The 24,364-nt window shown below is 41.9% G+C and overlaps 2 protein-coding genes across 4 annotated transcripts in view; one reads left to right on the top strand and one right to left on the bottom strand.

Annotated features, from left to right (window-relative positions):
• The window catches only part of MAPRE2 (microtubule associated protein RP/EB family member 2), a 94,119-nt gene extending 80,917 nt beyond the window's left edge, over window positions 1–13,202 (top strand). For all 3 annotated transcript variants that reach the window (XM_064442757.1, XM_064442758.1, XM_064442759.1), the window contains 2 exons: window positions 4,314–4,472; window positions 10,234–13,202. In XM_064442757.1, the coding sequence (XP_064298827.1) occupies window positions 4,314–4,472; window positions 10,234–10,305 (231 nt within the window). In that variant the 3' untranslated portion in view covers window positions 10,306–13,202. The remainder of the gene's footprint in view (window positions 1–4,313; window positions 4,473–10,233) is intronic.
• Window positions 13,203–14,254: 1,052 nt separating this feature from the next.
• Window positions 14,255–24,364, bottom strand: part of LOC104039838 (ethanolaminephosphotransferase 1) — a 60,689-nt gene continuing 50,579 nt past the window's right edge. Inside the window, exons 8-10 of the mRNA XM_064442756.1 lie at window positions 21,784–21,964; window positions 18,126–18,308; window positions 14,255–16,943 (exon numbers count right to left, since the gene is read on the bottom strand). Coding sequence (XP_064298826.1) covers window positions 16,878–16,943; window positions 18,126–18,308; window positions 21,784–21,964 — 430 coding nt within the window. The 3' untranslated portion in view covers window positions 14,255–16,877. The remainder of the gene's footprint in view (window positions 16,944–18,125; window positions 18,309–21,783; window positions 21,965–24,364) is intronic.

Genomic DNA, 24,364 nt, shown 5'->3' with positions numbered 1-24,364 from the left:
AAATAACATCTGGCAGAGATAACTGGTGTTTACCAGTATTTTTAAAAGATGATCTTAAGAATGACAGGTAAGTCTGGCTGAAGTATGATAATTTTATTAGATATTAAAATATATCTTTTGTTTCACTTGGGTAGGAACAATCCCAATAGTGTCTTTGGTTTTGTGTATTACAAATTTGAAATCATTTTAATGTGTTGTTGTGGAGAAAACAAGCCTGTTTGTAATACCGAGGTATTCGACATTTGCAGCTGAATGAAGAGTAAGCTCATTGCACTCTACTTTCTGGAAGGAAGGCGTTAAGATGTTAATATGCCTTTTTCGTTTAAAAATGTGATCTACCTTTATGACAACACTTAGTGATATTATTTATAATGTTCTGCAATGTCATTAATAAAGCTTCAGAATTTCTTTAATGTTAGGAATCTACATAGCATGAATTAAAATTAAACCCTTAGATTTATACCACTTTGTCATTCCTGGATATGCGAAAGTGTCTGCACTGGGCATGAATAAGTATCTGCATCTGGCTCAAGACTGGGCTGTCAGAATGGTGTAAATGCCACTATTATAAATGAGGCCTGATCCCCGCATTTGCCCTGGAAGAGGGAAAATGGAAAGGAAAAACCTCGTATTTTAGTCTGAGCTGCCTGGCAGCTGCATTCAGGAAGAAGTCATTATTCTGGATCAAGTATAATTTTCCACAATTAAGGGCATTTCGGTTTCAGACTGTCATTGACTTGAACAACAAAGATTTCAGGCTGTTAGGGCACTGTTTGCAAATTCTTGGTTACTCTTATGCACTTAAAGGTGGTGGATGGATAGCCACATCCCAAACATGGCATACTTGAGGGTTCAGGGTATAATTCTGAGCAGCGGAGAGCACAACAGGCTCCACCAGCTTTCCAAATAGGCTTTTGATAGTTGCTGTAACAGAAAAGGTTTTAAATGTTGCACAAGGAATGGATGTATATATTTTTCATGGAATCTTTTTTTTTTTAAATCAATGTAAGAGTGGGGTTCAACCATCAGCTTAATGCAACTTAAACCATGACATTTGTACTCAGAAGTCAGAATGTGTTCGCTTCAGGAGGAAGAGTTGGTTGGCATCCGAGCAACATAAAAATATTTGATGTTTACTAAAATAGGCAGTCACTATCGCATCCACTGCTAATGTATTCCTAGCACGTTCCATGTGTGAAAACCTTACGGTTTATATACAAATAGCCCTGAGGGATAACTGATTATTTCCCCGGTCACCAAAGAGGAGAAGTAGTTTTGAGGATTTGGAAAGTTGGTGTTTGAACAGCTAGTTTTTAAGATACCTCTTCTAGCTAGAATGGTCTGGAAGGCTTTTTTTTTCTATGCTAGCAGCATTTGGTATTTTGTTTCCCACTAATGGTTACTTGTGCACCCTGGGCATATAGCACAAGCCAAAAGCCCTGTGCTGCAAGCAGCTCTGAGCCAGGTTTTTCTGACCCCAAGTCTGAACATGCTGGAAAAGCCAAATTTTTTACCGGTCTCTAGCAATCAGGGAGATGAGGGCAGCAGACATTTTCATCCCTTTGCTGTCCCAATTATGAGTAAGAAATGTTGAATGCTGTCTGTGGATATCAAATTCCTATGTGGCTATAACATTTTTTTTTTCCCCCCAGCCCTTTCATGGGTGGCAGCTAAGGGAGATTGAAACATCTGAACTTTCATGCAATTTGTAGTGGAGAAATTTAAGTAGTGGAGCTGTCGATACACTGAATTTTACCACAGGGTTGCTTAATGAGCTATTTGCAATACTCCTAAACCATCCATAACATCTGCTAGTTTAATGGCTCCCAACAATCCTTAAAGTTTCTCTTAAAATGGTCTTAGCTATTGCTTTGGTTTGCGCTAATAAATTAAATACTCCCAAGGAATGTCACTGTGCACTGGAACTTGATTACCTATAGCTAAAGTAGTCCCTGCTGTGGTTTTGGTCTGTGCCAGTTAGTACTCTCCCAAAGAGTCTGAGTGCAGTTGAAAAGACGACACAGACCAGGGACCATTGCATATGGAGAAGGGACCTTTACATATGGTGAATGGTCCCAGGAACTGTTAATTGTATGCTAGTATGCACATAGTTTCTGACAACAGCACCGTCTTGGCTGCATGTCTGCAATATGTATTTAATCTCCAACCTGGCTCTGCAGCCCTGCGAGTATTCATACTACCAATAAATACCATCAGGGAAAAGACCAGTTAGTAGGAACTGTTGTCTTTGCACCCGTTAACTGGATGCAGAGGGGTATTTGTGGTCCAGAAACAGCATGGGAGTTAATGCGCACTGTTCTTCGTACAGGATTAGCTTTTTGGCATGTGAATAGAAGGAAAGCGTAGCATGTGGATGTGCTAATTACCTGAAGAAAAACAAATTACATATGTCACAGACAAGTAGCTGATATGTAACTGAAGAAAAGCATATATGGTTTGTTTATAACAGTGTTTACTGTATACTGTAGTTAACTAACTGTGTGCATATATGCATAGTTTAATTCTGTCTCTTAAAACAGAGTGAATGTATAGAATGAAAACAGGAGAATGCCTTCATGTAAATAGGTCAGAAGGGGAGACAGTCGGAGCTATTACCTGCCAATGTTTCAACTGAGGTTCGTTGTTTTCCCAAGCTCTAGCAAGCACAGAGCAAGAGATCTGGAAGCAGTTACGTTCTTGTTCTGTCTGGGTGCAGGCGTTGCTTTCAAGGAATATGATGCTGCAGATCCAGAAGACATGTCTTAAATGTGAGGTTTTCATCTGTAGACCAAAATATTATAAACTCTTGTTCCGTTTTGCTGTTCCTACTTTCATGAATAAATAGTTTGTTTTAAGGTGTCTGGTCACTGTACCAATCATCGATTCAAACTGTCAAGGGGAGACTTGGGTGTCACACTCGGGCTGCCGGTCAGAAATAGGTTAGCACGTGAATGAGATGCTCTGAGATCCTGCCCTCGTGACGGGTCAGTTCTGCTGTCTGACACCTCTGGGAGTGCAATCAAAGGTCAGAAAAAGGCATCGCTAGCTCAGCAGTTATAGAAAAACGAACTGATAGGATTTAGTAGGCTGTCAAAGCATTGTTTGAACTCTGCTGGTATTTTTACTAGTGAAGGAGATAAATCAGCTTGCAGTAGAACTGGCAGCACAGAACTTTGTATTACATTTTATCAGTTCACTGAAATGTAGTCTGGTGCTATTTATTTAGCGTGTTTTATTTAGAAAATAATTTGTATAATTGCAGGCCTTAAAATGTGGGTGCTAATTTGGCTGTAATTTGGATGTGATTGGGGTCAGTGTGTTTACTGTGGACAGCTTAATCTGTGATTATTTCTGTTCGTTGTTACACTGCTGTCCTGTGAATTTGAGAGCCACTTATGCACATTATCCTGATTGCGTATACCCTGTTGGACAGCAGTTTATCTGTTATGCTCCCACAAAATTTTTCTTTTTCAAATATATATGTATGTGTGTATATAAAATATATGTATGTATAAAACTATGTTGCAACATCTGTCATGATTTATATGAAGCCTAATCATTAACAGCTATGTTGCCCATAAATGTTTCGCAGCAGTCCTAGTGGTGAAATTAAGACTGACAGTATAGCTTGAAGACCCTTGTGAACAAGGTTGCAAAAAGAAAGATATTTGGCATTTGAGAGGATTTGTTGATAGATACAGCACATCAGTCAGAGCAGAAAGTCCATGGTGCAGGTGGTTGCAGCATCAGAGGGGCAAGCTCTAACAGTATAGTAAGTGGCAGAAAAGGAGAGGTGGAAAAACAACACAGCAGTACTCACATTTGCTGCTAGAAGACCTTTTAATCTTAGACTCCTTCCCTTTGTGAACTTTTCTGCTAGATCTGCATATTTTTAGGCAAGGAGATATTGTAGGTTTCCCAAAAACTACGCATTAATCCAGGCAAAATAATGCAAGTACTGAGCTGAAAGTTTTATTAATTACCACTACATGACACTTCTGGAAGCTTTGTTGGGAGACAAGTCTTAGGTAGCCCTGATTCCTGAACTGCTGCTTTGGGTTTCAGTATAAAAGAGCACCAAGAAAATTGACCTTTGAGGATCAAGGTTAAGATGTATCCAAGAGGCGTAATGAGGGAGCCTGATTTACTGTTCTCTGTTGTGTAAGGTTCAATCTAGCACTTCAGGAAAAAAAGTGGACTTCATTTTAAGCTATAAAATTGACTATATATTTAAGATCGCATAATTTCAGACTGAGTTGTTTTGTCTGTATTGCCCCTCACAACTGACTCATCACATCTTGGTTTATATGCAGGTACATTCATTAAAACTTGCACTTGAAGGCGTGGAGAAAGAAAGGGATTTCTACTTTGGCAAATTAAGGGAGATCGAACTTCTCTGCCAAGAACACGGAGGAGAGAATAATGACCTTGTGAATCGGCTAATGGAAGTCCTTTATGCTTCAGAAGAACATGTAAGTTCAAGCTTCATGTCTTTTATTTAGACAAAACAGCTTAATTTCCTAAAAATGTATTGGCCCAGTATTGGGTCATGTCCTATATTTAGGTCAGCAGAACTGTAGCAGCTAGGATTTCCATGCCTCGTCCCCCAGAAAGGAAGTTTGCATTTGCAAACAACAGACTTTTCAGTTTGGGGAAGGGATTCAGGAGCCTGACTGCTTTTTGCTGCTTCGGCATAGGTTTTGTATTCTAGGTTTGCTGAAGTTGATCTGAAGGGAGGGGGCGTGTCACAGTTTTAAATTTATTTTCATATGGTTCTGAGCCCTAGTTTTGTTTTTTCGTCTTCTGCCTTTCTGCATGAAGTCTTTTATTCGTGTTCTTTAATGTGTTGAAAATCACAGAAATTCTGACAGAGGTGCTGTACACCTTCTTTAGTCCCTCTGGCAATGTTGCAATGTGTACGGTGCAGGTTGCCAAATACATCATTATATCTGCAGAGATAATGCTCTTTAGCATTTTTTTTTAGCCTGTTGCTATAGGCAAAATTCTTCATTGTGCAAACTCAATAATCCTCTATTACCAAAATTTCAGAAATTTATTGTCTGCAAGATTAAGCAAGAATCTCATTGCATCTTAGACTTAACGCTGTAGATACTGAACAAAGCAAGAAGCTCCAAAGGGTGCTGGTTAAATTCCTCAGATACATTCAGGGATAATGATTCAGTGGAGATTTAGCTGAACTACTCCCATTCATGCTAACTAAATCCCTGTATGCACTGTACTGACGACTGACCCTTCAGCCTCGAGCAGGCGATGGCTTTGGCTCCGGAATGTATAAGCATCAGCTTAATCTCTCAGCAGCACTGTGGTACTGTCGGCTGTCTTATAGTTGTTCCCAGAGAGCTGTTGCAGCAGCTTTTTTTATCAAAAATAGTGCCAAAGCAACACTAGCTCACATGCTTTTCTAAAAAAGACTAATAGGGCATGAATAAAAGTTATGTGCAAAAGGGAGACGAGCTTGCCACTGACAGGGGTCACTGCTTAGATGAGAAGTGACAGGGGAAAGAGGATTTGCTCAACAGGGCAGAGCAAGTGCTAGAGAGGAAAAGGAGGAGGAAACCATTATTTTCTCAGGAATAAACAACAAGACAAATTTGCCAGGCACGTGATAACAGGCTAAAAGAATTACATACATATAGCGGTCAGAGAAAATGTCTTCTGGATTCAAGAACAGTGATTTATTTATAAAGCAAAGCCAGAAAAATCCCTCTTCTCCCCATACCCCTACCACATCTCTCTGTCTGTTGGCTTAAATAGCAAGTGATTCCCCGCCAAGGAATGCATTTGTTGCTTTTCTTCATGCAGTTTTCCTTACTGGCAGAACATGTTATAAAATGTTCTACTTCAGCCCACATCCCGGTGTTTTATCTGCATCCTCCCTCCAAGCCTTTCTCCTTTGAAAGCATCATCCATGCCTGCGCATGACCGTGCCTTTATCTGAAATGTGTTTGCAGTTGGAGTTTAAGTGTGTCGCTTCAGCAGGACAGCACTGCTCCCCCAGAGAGGAAGAGGCCATTCCCCATGCAATTTTTTTTTTTGTGCCTTTTAGTGGGAGACATGATCTCCTCATCTTCTGGGGTGCATTTCCTCCTCAGCTTAGCAGAGGGACTGTAATTTGCTGAGAAAAGACCCCAATGCATTAGTGCTAAACCGAAGGCTCTGGTTCCCTTGCTGATGCAGGTCCTGCCTACTTTTTGTTTTCAGACTTTGCTGTCTCACTTCCCTGCTTTGCCCTTTAGTTCTGGTTTTTCTCTCTCTCTGTAATGAATTTGTCCCAAGTTAAACTCTATATCTTGCAGCATTTTGCAGGTTAATCCCTTGGTGACAGCAGTTTGGCTTTCTCAATCCCCAGATAGGAAATAGTCTCAGTTCCCAAACCACAGGCAACTCCAGCATTCCCAGTTTCTTGCTAATGAGTTCACTGTAAATCCAGGTTAGATTGTTTGTTTTTTTTTTTTAATCTTTGTTTCAGAGTGTCTCAAGTATACAGAGGCAAAGTGGAAAAAACCCCAGAGGATTACATTAATTTTCAGGATTTGTGACATGTATAAATTATACTGTGGCCATGAGGCTTTTCTTCAGGAAGCGGAGGCGGTAATGCAGCTCACACATACCTCACAAGTGATCCCTGACCAAAGCCTTGTGCTTCAACACTGTGACTAACTTAAATGTGTTTTCAGTTCGTACTTCCAATAACTGTTTGAAAGCAATCTCAAACCCTTCCTAGACGTAATTTGACAGCCATCTACTGTATTCAACATGGCATAGAGATCATGTCCTATTTTTCATACCAACTGTTCTTACTCAGAAGGGACAAGTCTGCCTTTATGCTTGATTTTCTCTTATACTTAATTTAATCCTACCAAAAGAAAAATTAAGAAAAAAAATCTGGACAGCACTTTAAGTGGTCACATCTCCCAGTAGCTCGTAGGTCCCCCCTGAGCATCGTAGGCTGTCAGGTGAATTCTGTGTAGGATGATTCAGCATGCAAGTATAAAGTTTAGTCCCTATAAAAAACATTCTCCAGAGGTTTGATTATTGTAGCATTGCCCTGAAGAGATTTTTTAGGTTCATATTGCAGGGGGAGCATGTTAATTATTTTTTCAGAATTCCAAGTCACAGTGTAGTTACAACCATGTCACTTCATAAGCTTCTGTTTTGTTTAATTAAATAAAGGCTAGATTTTTAAGACCTATTTTTAAATTTTTTTGGGGGGGTGGGGTGTGTCTTGGTTTTGAGTCTTACAGCACTAATACCAATCCATTTGGTTCTTTGTTTTTAAAGGCTCCCTTTTCTTTGTTATGATTCTCTGCTAAACCTCATCATTATGTCTCTGCTTATGCAAGAGGGATGTTGTATCTGCTATTGTCATTTAACGTTTGGCTGATCAGTCTGTAATCCTTTGTAATTTTTAATTACAAATTGCTCATTTGTAATCCTACTTGTTCATCAAAAACATCAAAGTTGACAGAGAACGGTGTTAAAAAAGGATACATGTGGGCGGTGGGGAGAAGTGGCCCCTAGCGCTCATGCTATGATGGCTGTAGGCAGCATTGAGACTTCATATAGTAAGTAAAGCATTTGGTCATACGGTCTTACAGCTTCAGACTGATGAATCAGAAGAGGCTATGTGTCTAGTTACGAAACTCAGAGCCATGTAAGTATTTGTGTAAAGCGAAACTGTAGGAAAGCTTTTGCTTAGGCTGTTTTGGTTCAGTTCATGCAGAAGTTGGGTGGATTGCTGCCGTTTGATCTATCGGTTGCTCGACTCAAGTTTCCAAAGCAGTTGTTCAAAATGCAGTTGGTTTTGTATCTTTCTGCTCTAGCAGCTACTACATCTGCTGCTGCTTTTGGAAAAGGCACCCAACGCCCCAGCAGCTGGTTTTCATAAAGTCTAGCCCTTCAGTCCGCCGGCACACCTGAATAGTTTGAGGCAGATGGATCAAAGGGTCAAAAGAGAGCACCTCTCAATGAGGGAGACAGAGATGACCATGGTCGTGTGATCCAAGCCAGAAATAAATGCTCTAAATAGATCTTCCACTATTTTCCTTATTAGGGGATGCTATTCAAGGAGATTCCACAGTCCCAAGGTAATTGGGCATGGTGACTCTTGTCTTTCCCATTTCATGTATTTATACAAGCTGTACATACTGAAAAGCACGTGTCCAAGTCTCAAAACAACTTCTGAGGTAGCCACATAAGACTTACCATTTCCATCAAAGGTAAGCCTGGCAAGAGGGGAGCCACCACTCTTCTTCAGAGCAGCAGAGTAGGTTCCCAAGCCACTCCTTGTTTAGAGGCTTTTCCTAGTATATGCATGAAAGGATAGCATGTACGTGACCTATAAAATCTTTCCTTGGGCTTTCTATTAGGGGTGTCTCAAACTCTGCATACATAGTCAGTGGAACAGGTGCATTCCAAAGTAGGTCACCTCAACACATAAGGAGGGTCAGGATGGATGGGGTTAAGGGAACATAGCTCACAGCAGCTAACCAAGCTTCATTTTCTCACCCTGCAAAACGGGGTCATGTTCTCACAGCTGTCAGCCTCTCTATGTGAAACTCCTGTTCTCTGCAAGTCTTGCACCCTTGCAGCCCATCACAGAAGCTGCAATTTTTAGATACTACGCAAAAAGCTGTTCTGATGTGATGTAGCTACTGTGTGTAATAAGGGCATCGTTCCCCCTGAGGAGCCATAAGGTGCGACACTCCAGTTGCTCTGACTGACACGCGTGGCTTCTACCTGAAAATAGCACCTGAGTGAGAGAAAGCTTACTTTTGATTGGAATTTGGCTGTTTCTGTATGTGGTAAACAGCTGAGTATTTCCATTATATCAGCAAATGTTAGGAATTTTATTTGCCTGTTCCTGCCCTTTAGAAATACGAATATTTTATTGCCAGAAGGGACATATTTTCATATTGCATAAGCTGCTCTGAACTATTCTGGAAACACTCAAATTGTGGTCTCCCTTTTCTTTATATTTTTTTCCTCAAATTTGAAAAGTTAGCAGTATCAATTTGTTAAAGTTCATTGTTCAAGCAGCTCGCTTCTAACAAAAATTGCCCGGAGCCAGCCGAGTTCTGCAGAGGTACTGCATCAGGGGTGCTGCGTTTTGAATGGCAGCTCAGTCTCTTGGAAAAGTGTTTTCCTTTGGAGCTGCCTACAGCAGAGCGCTACTAATGCAGGGCAGAGAGTAGATGTGTGTGGGATCTTTTCAGTGAACTGTGCTCCAGTGAGATGGAAGCCATGTGAGAGAAAAGCTGTAAAAGCAGCTGTGCTTAATAAGAATATAGAATTAATGCCCTAAGAGTCAGCCAGACTCTTGGAGCTCTGATACATCCAGGCCAACTCAAGATACCAGGTCTGTTGTCTCTAAAATAGAACTTGTTTAAAACTGGTATCAGCTGCAGTGAGGATCCAGCCTTCCTTTCAGTCAGGGATTCTTCTCGCAATGGCAATGTATATTCAGAGAGAGAGCTCTGGAAAATACTGTGCATAATAACCATTTGCAAGAGGAAAGTGTTTATTAGTAATGGTGCTTTTAACAGCAGCTCTGTAAATCAGTGAATACTTGGCTCAATCCCCACCCCCCAAAGAAAATGTGTTTGCAAGTCTCTGGTTATATTTTTCTGGATACCACTAAAAAAACCAAAATCACTGTTTTGGTAACATTTGACCTCTGGTCTAGCATCGGTATTATTTTGGGAAAGTAGTATATCTGACCTTAAAAAGGAGCCTGAGTTTAATTTTTAAAGTAGGTGATAGCAAAAGTGTTTTGTCCATTTAGTGATCTAAACCTAGAGTGAGGATTGTGTGAAGACTATAGCAGACAGGTTCAGAAATCCTTGGACAAACTGAAAATGGAGGAGGACCATCAGGATGCTATGATACAGCATCTTCTAACCGTTGAGCATCTCACTGTCTACCTATTCAAAATATTCACTTACCGGTACAGTTAACAGTCAGTGATGTTGAAAACTGACACTTTTTCTGGAGAAGTATCAGTAGTGTTTATGCATTGATTAAAAGCAAAGTAAATAGATTTTATTGCAATATTACAAGATGCTGCTTTTTTCAGGTTACAGCTCCTTTTGTACTTAAGTGCATGAAAATTAGAAGTTAAGCTCTAGGCTGCTGCGAGCACTGAGGGGTGGTAAGATCACAGGAGAAATGCTTTCTGCTGAAGAATGTTTTGGGGTCTTTTTCTCCCTGCAGGAGAGCCACACAGAAGAGCATGAAGGTGAAGAGCAAGTCCATGAACAGCCCCAGCAGCAGGAGGAGTACTGACTCACCCAGCGTCTCTGACAATTTTCATTTTGTGTAAGAACTTTCTTCTGGAGAACGGAACATGTGTGGCCTCAAACTTGAAATCAGTTCACTCCCAGTCTACCATTAACATTTATGTACCATAGTGAGTGCCAGCCAACCACTGCATTCTGTACCCATACTTTGCCAAGATGCATTTGCAGACGTCTTCTTTCAGTGTATCTTCCCAAGAGAGGTTGTAGGGCTACATCACCTACTGTACATCACTGCAACTTCACCACTTGGCTGCTTGAGATTTGTTCTGCTCTTTTAAAACAAATATATATTTATTTTTTTTTCCTTTTTCGTCTTAAGTATGGTACACTTGTAACTTGTTCTAACATATTTATATTGGCATTTTGTGTGGCAAGAAGTACCGTACCACTAGCTGTGTCTCTCACTTTGTGGTGCTTTCGCGTTTTTCTAGTACATCTACCTTGGGGCATAAATTCGGCCGAAAAATTGGAATAAAGGGATACAGTGGAAGTCATACTCAAGCCATAACGATGAGGTGTGTTGTGGAGGAAAATGCTCGTGTTGCTCATGTTTGTTCCTTTCCTGCCTTCACAAAATGGGAGGCAGAGCATCTGTTTCACTAGAGGAGATTTAAACCCCTGTGTTAGAAAGCTTGTTAGAAAGCTGCGTGGTATGTTTTTGGCTTATTTCTGGAGGAACAGACATCCACTTAAGTTTTTTGAAAACCCTCCCAATTTCCTGACTAGTCAATAGACATTTCCCAGCTTTTCTTCCTTCCTGAGGAATCCAGTCCCAGCCTCCAGCTTCAGCTCTGCCTCCGCAGAGCTCAGTGCTGAAGGAGGAGAGAAATCTCCTTGACACAAGTGTAGCTGCAGGACACAATCTCTGCCGTCATACTTGGCTTCCCACCCCTCAGAAGAGGACAAAGTAGGCCAGCCATTTCTTTTCGCTATCCTTCCCCCCTCTGCTACCCCGGCCATACAAATATGGAAGACACAAAATTTCCTCACTAGTGCAAGGCATGGGGAAAAACCAGGAACAGCACTAGCCCAGAACCCCCCCAGACTCCCTTTAAAGTGGTGGTGGACACCTCACGAGTGGTGAGGCTGCTTCTGAAGCATGGAGAGGCAGTGAGGAGTCCTCGTGGAGACACAGCACACATCAGAGGGGGACCAGCTGACTGAGGGACACAGAGCAGGTTCTGCGCTTGGCTGACCTTCCTCTGGTGAGGCCAGCACAGTGCAGAACCACATTGGCCCTGGAGGTGTCTGCAGTGAGAGCGTTCCCTTCCAGTGTGGTCCCATCACCCTGTTCTAAATGATGGTATTTTATAAACAGAAGTATCTTGAAGCGTATAAAGCATTCCTTATTTTTCTTGTAAAACTGTGCATTGTAGTCTCTCTGAATATTTAATGCTTGGTATGCTTGGTCTCTCACTTGATTTTCCTAATTCTGGATTGTTAGGCTGATTTAGCAGGTACACGGAAGTCCAATCCCAATTGGCAGTCACTGAAAAACTCCAAAGCCTATTGAACAGCTTAGACCTTCCAGTGCTCCTAAAGTGTAAGTTCCCAGCTTACGCTTCCATAGAAGGGTTTTCAGTTAATCAGCCCCCAGCACTCACACGCATGCGCAGTTTTCTGTTCCTGATCAGTCGTTTGCAGCTAAGTGGCTCTGAGTTCAGGGCGAGATCCTGGCTGTTGTGTTGCACCACACACAATGTATAAAATACTGTTAAGCGTTAGAACAGGTATTTCCAGTTCCTTGATTGCTTCCCCTGCTCAGCAGAAGAGTTTCTGGACCCTGCGGGCTGACGGTTTCCCAGCCCTGCCTCCAGCACTGACCTCACGTCCTACCCGGTGATGAAGTAAAAGCACTGCAACCTGCAGGCCAGCGCTTTCCTTTCCTGCTGCAATTGGTTACAAATAAGGTCTGGTTTATAAAAACATGTATATTCCAAAATAAGTGTTTCCAAGAATCACCACAAATGGGGGAATTGTCATTTTTGTTGTATTTGTGTTTATTAGAACATATGTACTTATTACAATTGTCATTGTAATAAACAGTAGTTCTTCATAATACTGTTGAACCGAAGAGCAGTTAGTAATTTTTTTCCAGTCTCCAGAACGTCCTTTAACCTGCATGGGATCTGTGATGGGGCAAGGCGTTTGGGATCAGGCTATGAACTTAATTTCATCAGCACCAGTCTCTGCTTACTGCAGTTCATCCTTCTGCTAATACTCGAGCAGACACGTGGAGAGCACTTTGAGGGAAAATGTTTCTCTCTAGGTGCGAACGGTTGGTTGCTGAGCTCCCTGGAGGGTTCGTAGCCAGGCTGTCGTGCCTCTCTCCTTTTCTCTCTTTGAAGCACATTTCTAAAAAAAATTTTAAAAAGCTGAACTTCATTTCCTGAAAATTCCTTATGTCACATTTCTGGTCTGAGGACCACAGCCCTCTCACTGCTTGTATCAAGGGGGAAGTGACTGACGTAGGGAGCCGGGGCAGTAAAGTACCTCGTGGGCACTAGAAATTTGGCTGTGCTGAGGGGAGAGCGATGCTCTGAAAGGGGAAAGGGTTGTCCTTCTCCCCCCACCCCCTGTGAGTAACCCATTATTCCGTTATGGTTTTAATATGCATTTGTAATTATCTTTACTAAATAGCACACCATAAAGCTTTGGTTATATATTAAATGTAAACTGAAAGGAATGTAAACATGTATTGTTAATTATAAACAGATAAGTAATGGCATAATAGATACAAAAAGTCTTATTCAGATGTATCAGTCATTTTACATTATCCACAGATTGTCGCATGGTAGAGTAGATTTTTGTCTGAATATGTGAATAACTTGACTTGCGTTTATCTTTTTACATATTTAATAAAAAAATATATGTTAAAATCTGTCTAGCTCTAGAGACTATTCGAAACATTCTAAAATAATACTTTTCTGGTTTAAAAACATATTTTCACTTCATTAGTGACTGCATATGGGAGCAGGGAGGAAAAGGCAGCTGCTTTAAAAAAGAAAGTTCACTTTTTCTATGTATAGGTAGTATCTGTTTCCCCAAGAGCTCAGCAACTGTATCCCCTCCTGCAAATTAAAAATGAAAATGCATTGTATGTACATGCATGTAAACAGAACATTCTTCTTTATGGTAAATGCTTTGTGATTTCAGAATACTAGATCTCTTGTTGTATCTCAGTTTTGATACAACAAAAGCAAAACTCACAGCAGCCAGGAGGGGAAGAGAGTACTAGAGCAGGGGCACCGAAGCTCCCAGTGGACTTCCCTTGCAATGGTCAAGTTGGTCAGGTATTCAGGGATGCATGTTCAGTGCAGTACCTAAAAGCCACCCATGTTTTAGATTAAAATATTAGGTTTTTTGAAGAAAATGAGGAAACTTCATTGTAATTCTCATAGCTCTGATCTGCTGCAGCATGAGCAATGTTGCTGCTAAATCTCCGGGGATTTGAGCCTTGGCTCCAGACCTCTTTCTGCCATGGGCTGAAGCTACCTGGTCATGTCCCACCACCAGATGGTCAGGTATGATGGTTTCTTGGACCATCAATTATCAAGCAATAATGACCAGGAGTCCAGCCTGAGCGCACCCCACTGCCTTCGGGTATCGCTGGGGCTGAGCCACTGCCCAGCCCCACTTAGAGAAGGTTTCTGGTAGAGGGATGAGGACAAAGCCAGGACCAGGAGAGCCCATTTTCAACCCAGGTGCTCAGACGTGGGAGAGTGGTGCTAGTGTAGTTGATTTTCATAAGACTAGTGGGAGGCATGTATTTGGGCTAATGCGAATACTCAACGGCATAAAAAAGTAGTAATGTATTTTCCAGTTCAAATAGTTGAAAACTTCCCCCCACAATGTTGTGACCAAAAAAAATTGCTGTTAGACTGTTGGGTCATCATATTCTCACCTGCCTTTGCAAAATAAATTTGTGACCATACTGCCCTATTAACAAAGCATTTTTATTCACATTCATTGAACCAGTTACCATCTGAGATGGGTAACAATTCAATATATACACACTGTGCAATACATGATCTGGTTTTATACTTGTCATTATAGAGATCGTAGTGACAAGTTGCTTTAAAAAGGAAAAAGAAAGTTATTTGCCATGCCTTTCTATAGAATGTGAAAAAGCTGCCTGGAGCTTAATTTCATTTAAAAGTGATACTGTATTTCTCTTTAGAAAGGTACAAGTGCAGGCAGGTTGTGGCAGTTCAATTTTTATAATTTCATTTAATTAAATACTTCAAAATTCTCCATTACAGTGCATCAAACTGTGGTGCTTCTGTGACCCTTATTTCCAACTGTTTTATACATAATGCAAGACAGAGGGAAAAGGGAAGCCTGTCCTTCAGAGTTCCTCCAGTACAACTACATTCAATCCAGAGGTATTTTTGTTCATCTTATTCTAATTTTTTTCTTGTCAGAACTTCCTCCCAATACTTTTGATGGAAAGGTTAAATATAAACTGTTGAAATAGGTGAGACTTTTGTGGCAGTGTATCTGGTATTGGATGTAGTATTTAACTTCATCAAACAGATTGCAAGGGGCGTGCCTACATCAAACTCATTGTCCCCTTCAAACACAGTCAGAACTACCTTTTTAGCATCCCTCATTAAATAAACAGCCATCAGCTGTACTCTAAAAGAGTCCTTGGGCAGTTAGGGAGTGCCTTGGTGGAGACCCCACGCTCCGTGGGCATTGTGCAGGGAAGGGGCGCAGCCACCCCACCAGCTGGGAGGAAGGCTGGAAGATGCCTCTTCTTGTTCCAGCTGCAGCCCCAGAGCTCAACTGCAGCAGTGCTGGAGGGTGCGGGAGCCTCCCTTCCCTGCAGGGCTCTCAGCAAAATCTCGACCCAGCATTAGCAGGATGACCTGTGTCCTCTGCCTGACTCGAACCTTAAGCTGCTTGAACTGTGATTGTAGTATGATGCTCGTTTGCGGGGTGGGACCCTCAACATGTTTGTTTGGTAGGTAGAACGTACATACTTTCAAACCATAAGAAACTTTACAAGTTCATGTGGTGTTTCTGCTTTGTGACGAAGGGAAGTTGATGTGCAGGGTTGTCCTCTGGTGCCAATGGTAAGGGCTGCCAGGGGAAATGAGCCCTCCTGACATTGTCGTGCACCGACTACTGTTAACAGGCGGTACAAAATTAAATTGAAGCTGTTCACAAAGATCTGGCTAGTCAGTGCTCAGCCGAAAATATTAATAGGAGCTACTGATGTAAGGGTATGTTAACCAGGGAGAAAATGATCAGGCTACTCATAAAGCCAGAGAAATGGTCTAAGAACTGAAAAAGGTGAACTTAAGGCTCAGCAGCTCAACAACTGCGCTTCTGCCCTGCTTCTGGCAAGTGATAGTTAACTAGTTAATAAACATGCCAGTCAGTCAGTCACATCCCTCTGCGCAAGAAATGTAATCTAATGCTTACCTTGGGGAAAGTGGACAGATTGTTTCATTAATGCTTCAAGGCCACAGAGTCCCTCTGGCTAGGGCAGCGTATGAAAAGAGATGCAAAATTCAAATTCCTACTCCTTCCTCCAAGGCACGCAGGAAACCTACATCTATTATAGATGAAGCGAGTAGTTTACATCTGCATGTAAATGTATAATGTCTAAGGAAAGCTTTTCTTATCTCAATTTTTTTTTTGTCATTATCTAAAACCACAAGAATTTGTTTCAAGCACACAGGCAAATAATTATTTGCTTAGCATTTTGCACTGATGGATGAGGTTTGACTAACTAGTTTTGCAGTGAAATATGAGAATCTTCAAATGTTCGTTGGCCAAATTTATTCTCAGCTGGTTATCTTTGCAAGGTATATTGCTTGTTGCTACCGAAATATCAACATTGTGCTTGTTACTGCCTAGAAAATAAGTATAAAGGCCAGCAGCTGCTGTATGGCACCTGCATTTCTGACAGACACAGGTCAGCTGAGACTCATCTTAACGCTGGGGAAAAAAGTCATACGTTTCCAAAACACTTTACTGTACCATAGCTTCCTGAGCTCATTCTCTTTTCTTCACACATTCATCTGAGGTTAGGAAAAGACTGTATCTACGTAAGCTCTTCAGGAGGTTGCATGGAAGAAATGAGTTGTGAGAAAATAAATGTGGAAAATGAAGGAGGCACAGATGTCTGAGTGGGAAGGACACACAGGGAGGGTTTGCATTGCCGGCGTCCCACTGGTGACTAGGCTGGGCAAAACCAGTGCTGGTTATAAACCACCAAGGATCTCATGTAACCCAGCATGGATTTATCCAGTGCTTTGGACACAGTGGTGAGGAGGAAGACAAAAGCTTCAGAGCAGATAGTAACATGGCATTAGTGAACAGAATAAATACTAGCAGCAGAACAACATGGTAAACACTTCTCTGCCGGACGGGAATCTTCCTCTGAGATGACGCATCTTGCTGCATAGCTTATTGTCGCAGTGGTTTGGATATCTGGAGTACTCTATTCTTTGGTTATTTTAATCAGATTAATCCCAACTATTTATTACATCAGAAGAGTTGTGAATCGCCACATCAAGTCTTACAGTCTGATCATAGTGCAAGCGTTCACTCCTGGACACGTTTCTTCAGGGAAAAGATGTAAATGTTCAAGTGCTCACTCAGCTGCTTCCCCTAAAGAGAAATCACGGAGATTAACAACCAGTTTTGTACATGCTTCACAATTCACCATCTCTCCTCTCCCGGTCAGGGAGGGGAGGACCTGACCACAGTCCTCATGTATTTGGGGACCTATGAGTACATGGGGACCTACAAGTATTCAAGCAAGAGAGCTGTGGTCTTTACATTCCTCTTGCAGCACATTGAGGGGAAGTTAAATCGCTACAGACCAGATTCACAGATGACAAACTGTGATGGAGCTCAGCCCCCTCAGTCAATAGTGAATTTTGACCAGGTATTTCCATTCTGACCTTCACTGACTGGCCTGTATCAGTGCTGGGGTAAAATCTGCTATGATGCCAATGTCTGCTGGCAAAAGGCTTCTTTCAAAGAAAAATCCTTACATTCTAATGGTTGTTATTTTAAATTAAATCTTAAATCTTAAGATTTAAGTATCTTAAATAAAAGAATGCTGACCAACTCTCTGTGAAATGAGATCTTTGCCAGGCAAAGTGTTTTATCTAAAAGCAAACCTCCATTAAGACACTTTCCTAAGGATTATTTGACAATACTCTTCAGAAAAAAGGGCATTAACTGAGAAAAAATGAATTTAAGCAATAATTCAGATGACAATAAATGACAAAACTGATACCTAGCAGACAAAACAATGCACTAGTAAGACTGAATGAACTGGAAAAACATTCATATCTCCAGTTTGGGAGATGCTAACAGAGGGCCAAGAAAAGATTAGAAACTGGGACACGTATTGTGGTTGCAGATTCAAATCAAAGTTAATCTGATTTTTATGAATTCTATTCATGGCATTTTACCCTCCTAATTTTTTAGTCAAGTAATCTCAGGAAGAAGAAAGGGAAAAAAAGGGGTGGGAGTATTCACACCATGTGGGCTAACTGCTACATAAAACCAGTCCATAAGTATTCCGACTGTAATGGGTTTAAAGCCGAAACCAGTCGCCTACATTGGAATAATTCAAGTCACTGAGGTTGCTGCATGTGCAAAAAGGCATTGCCTGCAGTAAACTGATTATTTTTTAAACTTTTGACTAAATAAAACAATACACAGGGGAAAAAACAAACATAACTGAACATTCAGACTCCTGGAAAGTATTCCTAGACCCCATCTTCCTCCCCACCCCAGCACAGCTCTCCCGTGGCCACTTTGCAGGTGCCCACTCACCACACAGACCCCGTAGTGCACGTGGGCGGCCGTGAGCAGCATGGTGAACATGGCGAGCACCGCTTCTTCCATCCAGCTCAGCAGCCCGGAGATGGCTGCGTAGACCACCAGTGCCAGTGGGAAGAGGAACCAGTGGAAAAGCTCCGGCCGGGTGCTGCTCATCTGGCAGATGATCACCTTGCACTGTCAGAGCAAAAGGCGCCAGGTGAGAAGTGCTGGAACAGCCTGGGGGTCTGGGCAAAAGTACATCCATTTTCTCCACAGGTTGCTTTAGATGAGGGGAAAACAAGGCTAGAATTCAAAATGGGGCTTTTTTTCTGGTGTGAAGACAACTATAGGTGCACCTTTGTGCCTTATTGCCTGTGAGTCTTAAAGGTCTTTTTTACAAATTACATTTAAAATACACACTTATATTCTGGAGACAATGTTTTGACATGCTTTGCTTTATGAGCCAAAGCACACCCTCACAAAAAGGGAGTTGTTTGACACCTCACACTTTCACACAGACTCGTAAAGTTGTGATCCCAAATCAAGTGTGGCACCACTTAATCACTGGGAGGGCATACTGGTATTTTAATCCCATGGCATGACGAAAGTATATTCTGGTTCCTTGTATAGAAGGGAGGGAAGGTAATATATGCCACTTTTAAATCCTGTTTTTCTTTTCTAGCACTCCTTCATGTACTAAACCACCATTTTCTTGGCTCAATCATGGCGGTGGACTCCCTGGAGATGTAGCTGGGGGCCCAGGGAAAGGGATCCCACTCAGAATGGCAGAAAAAATGAATGTATGGTGGATGGTTTAACTGAAAGCAATTAGCTTAATTTTACTGAGTTCTTGAAATTTAATTAGTTGAGTTGAAGTTCAGATTTTTAAAACCAGTTAAGTGCACCAAAGTGTTTCACCTGGATTTGCCTCCTTAAGAAATGTCTCACGTACACTATTCTTTTTAAGAAAAAAAAAAGGAATTTAGGCACAGCTGAAATATTTTTTTGATTTAAGTTTCTATCAAAATTTCAGTGTGGTTAAAAATAGATTTTATGTATCCTGAAAACAGTAAAAGAATGAAAAATTCATTCTCAGTGCAGTGCCTGAAATCTTATGACAGCAGCAGGAGTCTGACCATAGGGAAAAAATACTGGATTTACTGTCTGTGCTGTAGAAGCTGAAGAATGCAAAAGTAAACCATGAAAAAAATAATAAACTTTCAATAATGCAAGAAGTAAGCATTTGTACCTAATGTAAATATTTTTGCTTACAATGCATTATCAGTACCGATTATGAATTTTTTAAATAACACTAGTTTTATGAATCCATTGGGAATCTTGCCAGAGGGTATCAGAAATTGCTAAAGCAATTTATATGCTATAATTTTTCTGGCTGAATAATCGCACCTGTCCAGAGGTTGGATTTCACATTGTTTTAAACTGTTATTACACCGTGCTAAGTACAGTACTCAATTTTTCATAAAGATTGCTTATTAATATCTGGAGTAATTCACCCTCAGTGTATCACAGGACTGCAAAATGGACTATGTGCTGTGCCCCTCCTGCAGGTCCTTATTACGCCTGGTCCTGAAGCACTGACTCACACTACAAGTGAGGCAAAAACAGCGTTAGGAGATGAAAGAGCTGGAGTTTGGAGAGGCAGACTGGAAAGAAAAGGTAAGGCTGCAGGACTTTGCTCTGCACTTCTCTGTCCCCTTCACCCACACCTTGCAATGCTACCCTGCTCCTCCTGAATTTAAACCTCTAGCAGCTGTGGCTGGTACCCCTGTGTACGTCCTTAGCATCTTCTCTCTTCCCATCTCCCCGGGGAAGTGCTCCCTCAGTCTGAGCTGCCCCTGCTACTCACCCTATCATTGCACAGCTACGAGGCCAGGTCTGAGACCAGGCGTTTAGCCCAAGGGATCTGCTGGGCAACTAAACATGCTGTCAAAGGCATGAAACATTCAAGCTACTGGCAGGTAGAGAAACATGAGCTGCAGAACAGATAATGGAAACCCAGTGTGTCAGAATATCATGAAGAAGAAACGCATTGCCATGACAAGCCTTACTCTGAAGCTGGAGGAAACGTGTGTGTGAGTGTGTGTGTATAAGGGACCAGAGGAGATGAAAGGAAATACAGGCTTGTTTTTCACTTTTAAAATGTTATAAATTCCAACTAACACCCATACATTTTTAATGCTTGCTTTTAAAATGTTAATAATTTCCACTAACATGCATACATTTTTAATTCACGCAAACCGTTAACACTGGAGTAGATGTTTCAGTAAAAGCAAAAACAAGGCCTGAAGAATATGCGTTGCATTCCCTGTTTAATAAACCGTAGTCTACAAAGAAACTTCTGGTTTGCCATACCATTTTATTTCTGCAAGCATCCTGCCACAATCGCTCTCAGTTGGTTAAGATGTATGTGAAGAACCTGCCATCTGCCAAACTCTGAAAGCACTTTCCCCACTAGTATGAAATAATTGTATTGCTCATTTAGGAATCTACACTGTCCTCTTAAGAAAAGGGGTAGACTAAGTAATGAAAAAATGCATACAATAAAACTTATACTTCTGAAAATAACCTAACTGTTGTCAGATGAAGTCCTTAAGATGGAACCATTTGATTTATGACCCTCAGAAACATACATTTGTAGGCTACATCTAACAAGCATCACAATTATGATTTCTTTTCCATTCCTGAATACAAATTTCTGGAGGGGTTATGCTTTCTTTTTTAAAATCCTGCATTTTCAAAGAGCTCTCTCATAATGCAAGGCACTTCAAGCCTCTCACTTTTTAAATTGGATGTAGTGTTGCTCAGTGACACAATTGTAGATGGTGTTGGAGACTATTTTCCTCAAAATGACATTAGTCACTATCCTTTAGGGTATTTTAGCGTTAAATGGAGGAATACCTTTCTACCTGGCTGCAGATTCCTTGCCTCTCTCCTGGCAAGAAGAGTGGCGAAGGGCCTACTCCGGCAAAGAAAGCCCTGGGTTAACTGCAGTGCTCAGCATTACTGTTTGGCTGACCTTGTTATTGCTTCATAGAGGTTTATGTTGCTTCACAGGTATTAAAAGGGGGAAATTGGTCACAATGATGTGGTATGGGTGAAACTAACCTGTGGGCAGAGGGCCATCGCAAGGCCTCTGCACCTCTTTATGGCTTTCCTTAAAAACTGCTTATTCTGACCAGTGATAGGAAAATGCAGGATTAGCTGAGCTGTAAGATACAGGAATGCGTCTACCACACTAATGGGCACAACTGCAGGTGAAGGCTACAAGCACCCCTTACTCTTGCTGGTAAATCAATGCTTATGTTGAGCTTTCTTTGACTTTCGACAAATCCCCAGTTCTGCCTATGTATTGGGGAATATTTGTTACATTTCTGGAAGTAAGGGCTCCCCAGGGCTGTTCATAAACTCCCTGGAAAAAAAAGAACGCTCATAAAAATGTTATGCTGCAGTAAAGTAGGTATTGCAGTACTGTAAGGGTCCAGACAACTGCTGTGGTGTATTTTTATACATGAGAGGGTAACACAGAGGTAGAAGAGCGGTGAGATTCCAGTGAGTTTTAGCTACCATTTCTGTTCCCTTTTGTTTATTCACATAGAAATAGAAGGCTAGCTCTAAATAATACCACCACCACTGACAACAACATACTTACAATAACGTTTGAGAAAGCAACCCCAACCATCCATAAAAACAATCTTGGTTGCTTTGCTAATATGTTGCCTGGAGATAAAACCACCCAGACTGTAAGAAGAATGAACAGCAACAGAGGTGACACAAGAGGTAGGAGTCCTTCATACAAAGAATCATTCTTCAGCGTTTTCTTTAAATGTGCTCTGTAAATAAATACAATCATTTTATGGAGTAAGAAAACTTATCTGTTCCATTTCCGCACAGTAACTTCAAACTCCAGCCTAAACTCAGCCCAGAAATTCAGCTTGCAACACAACTACCTGTGCAAATGTGCTAGATATCCAGACATTTTACTAGAAATGGTAACATTTATTTCTGGGATAAAATTATATAGTTTTATTCTGGTAGCTTCTGGTCAGCTTCATCAGCTCATCATTACACACAAAGTGAGCTGCAGTAGCTCTGTTGTCATAGTTGTCATCCAAATGATGACTGCAGGCTTGTGGTGAATTCAAAATATCTATTTTTTTAGAGGATGAAACTCCTGACATGAGGCATGAAATTACTTCAGCCAATATGGCCCACGTTTTCAGTGGCAACACGGTCAAGCACATGGCTGGCAGGTGGGGTTGTTTAGGTCCAGAGCTGATGCTTCTAGACAATCCTGCACCATCACCAAACTCCAGCCGAAAGGGGAGGCTTTTTTTGCTAATTAGAGGACAGGAAAATTAATGATGCAATGTGTTTTCTTGGCTATTTTAAGCTGTCTTTTAAAGGTAGTACTATTAAATACATTAAATTACTGTATTTTCTGTCAGCTAGGAAAAAGGTAATTGTAAGATCAAGAGCTTCTGCATCTATCTTGCATCCTTCTCACTCAGGCAAAACTCATTGAGAGGTTATAAAAGGCGTAGGAGGTTCCATTTACTGAAGTTCACTATCATTGAACCATTTCTTCACACCAATAGTTCAGAAGCGCAAGTCTGTGTTTGAAGTGTACTGGGAAATGTCCTGTTTAAAAATCTCTGAACATGTTTATTTATAGAATCAGCTAGACAAAAATCCAATATCTCCAATATCCTTCTCATTCCAAAAAAGAATATTTGTCTGATAAAATAACAACCGAGAACAGGCAGCAGGATGAAGAAAGAGAGGAGATGATTGGAAAACTCAAATTCCTCATCACCAATTAGCTTGTGTGTGCATCCTTCAAGCAACCCTGACTGGATATTTAGAATTATTGTGTAGTTCTGTTCAGAGGTATGATAAAACCACTGGAAGGCTTGAGAGAAAATATGTCATGTAATGACTTGAAAAGGAAAAAAATAAAAACAAAAGTCCTGACATGAGAGGAAAGAAAGCAAAAACTAAATATTCATCGGAGTAAATGCTGCTACTGCCAGGGACTGACATGCCCAAGGTGCTGTCTTCCTTCTCCCAGTCTTCCCCAAGCCAGAGTCCCTTACACCACTGGTCCCAGCACCCTGCCCCAAAGCCCAGCCTTTCACAGAATCACAGAATGGTAAGGGTTGGAAGGGACCTCTTGTCCAAGCCCCCCTGCTTGAGCAGGCACACCCAGAGCAGGAGGCACGGGAATGCATCCAGGCGGGCTTTGAGTGTCTCGAGGGAAGGAGACTCCACAACCTCCCTGGGCAGCCTGTTCCACTGCTCTGGCACCCTCACAGGAAATAATTCTTTCCTCATAATCAGGTGGAACTTCCTGTGTTTCAACTTGTGCCCATTGACCCTTGTCCTGTCTCTGGGCACCACTGGAAAGAGGAGCTCTTGACATCCACCCTTCAGATATTTGTAAGTATTGATAACATCCCCCCTCAGTCTTCTCTTCTCCAGGCTGAACAAACCCAAGTCTCTCAGCCTTTCCTCATAAGAGAGATGCTCCAGTCCCCTGATCATCTTCGTAGCTCTCCACTAGACTCTCTCCAGTAGTTCCCTGTCTTTCTTGAACTGGAGGGCCCAGAACTGGACACAGAACTCCAGATGTGGCCTCACTAGAGCAGAGTAGAGGGGGAGGATAACCTCCCTCGACCTGCTGGCCACACTCCCTTTAATGCACCCCAGGATACCGTTGGGCCTTCTTGGCCACAAGGGCACAGTGCTGGCTCAGGGTCACCTGGCTGTCCACCAGCACTCCCAGGTCCTTCTCAGCAGAGCCACTTTCCAGTAGATCAGCCCCCAGCCTGTACCGGTGCATGGGGTTGTTCCTCCCCAGGTGCGGGACCCTACACTTGCTTTTGTTGAATTTCATGAGGTTCCCCTCGGCCCAGCTCTCCAGCCTGTCCAGGTCTCGCTGGATGGCAGCACAGCCTTCTGGTGTATCGGCCACTCCTCCCAGCTTGGTATCGTCAGCAAACTTGCTGAGGGCCCACTCTGTCCCTTCATCCAGATCATTGATGAATATGTTGAACAGGACGGGTCCCAGCACAGACCCCTGGGGAACACCGCTAGTGACAGGCCTCCAACCAGACTCTTCCCCATTGATCATGACCCTCTCAGCTCTGCCATTCAGCCAGTTCTCAGTCCACCTCACTGTCCGCTCATCTAGCCCACGCTTCCTAAGCTTACCTATGGGGATGTTCTGGGAG

This window comes from Phalacrocorax carbo, chromosome 2 (genome assembly GCF_963921805.1).
Source record: "Phalacrocorax carbo chromosome 2, bPhaCar2.1, whole genome shotgun sequence".
NCBI lineage: Eukaryota > Metazoa > Chordata > Aves > Suliformes > Phalacrocoracidae > Phalacrocorax > Phalacrocorax carbo.
Note: the sequence above shows the minus strand (reverse complement) of the source record. Positions and strands in the feature narration are given on the sequence as shown.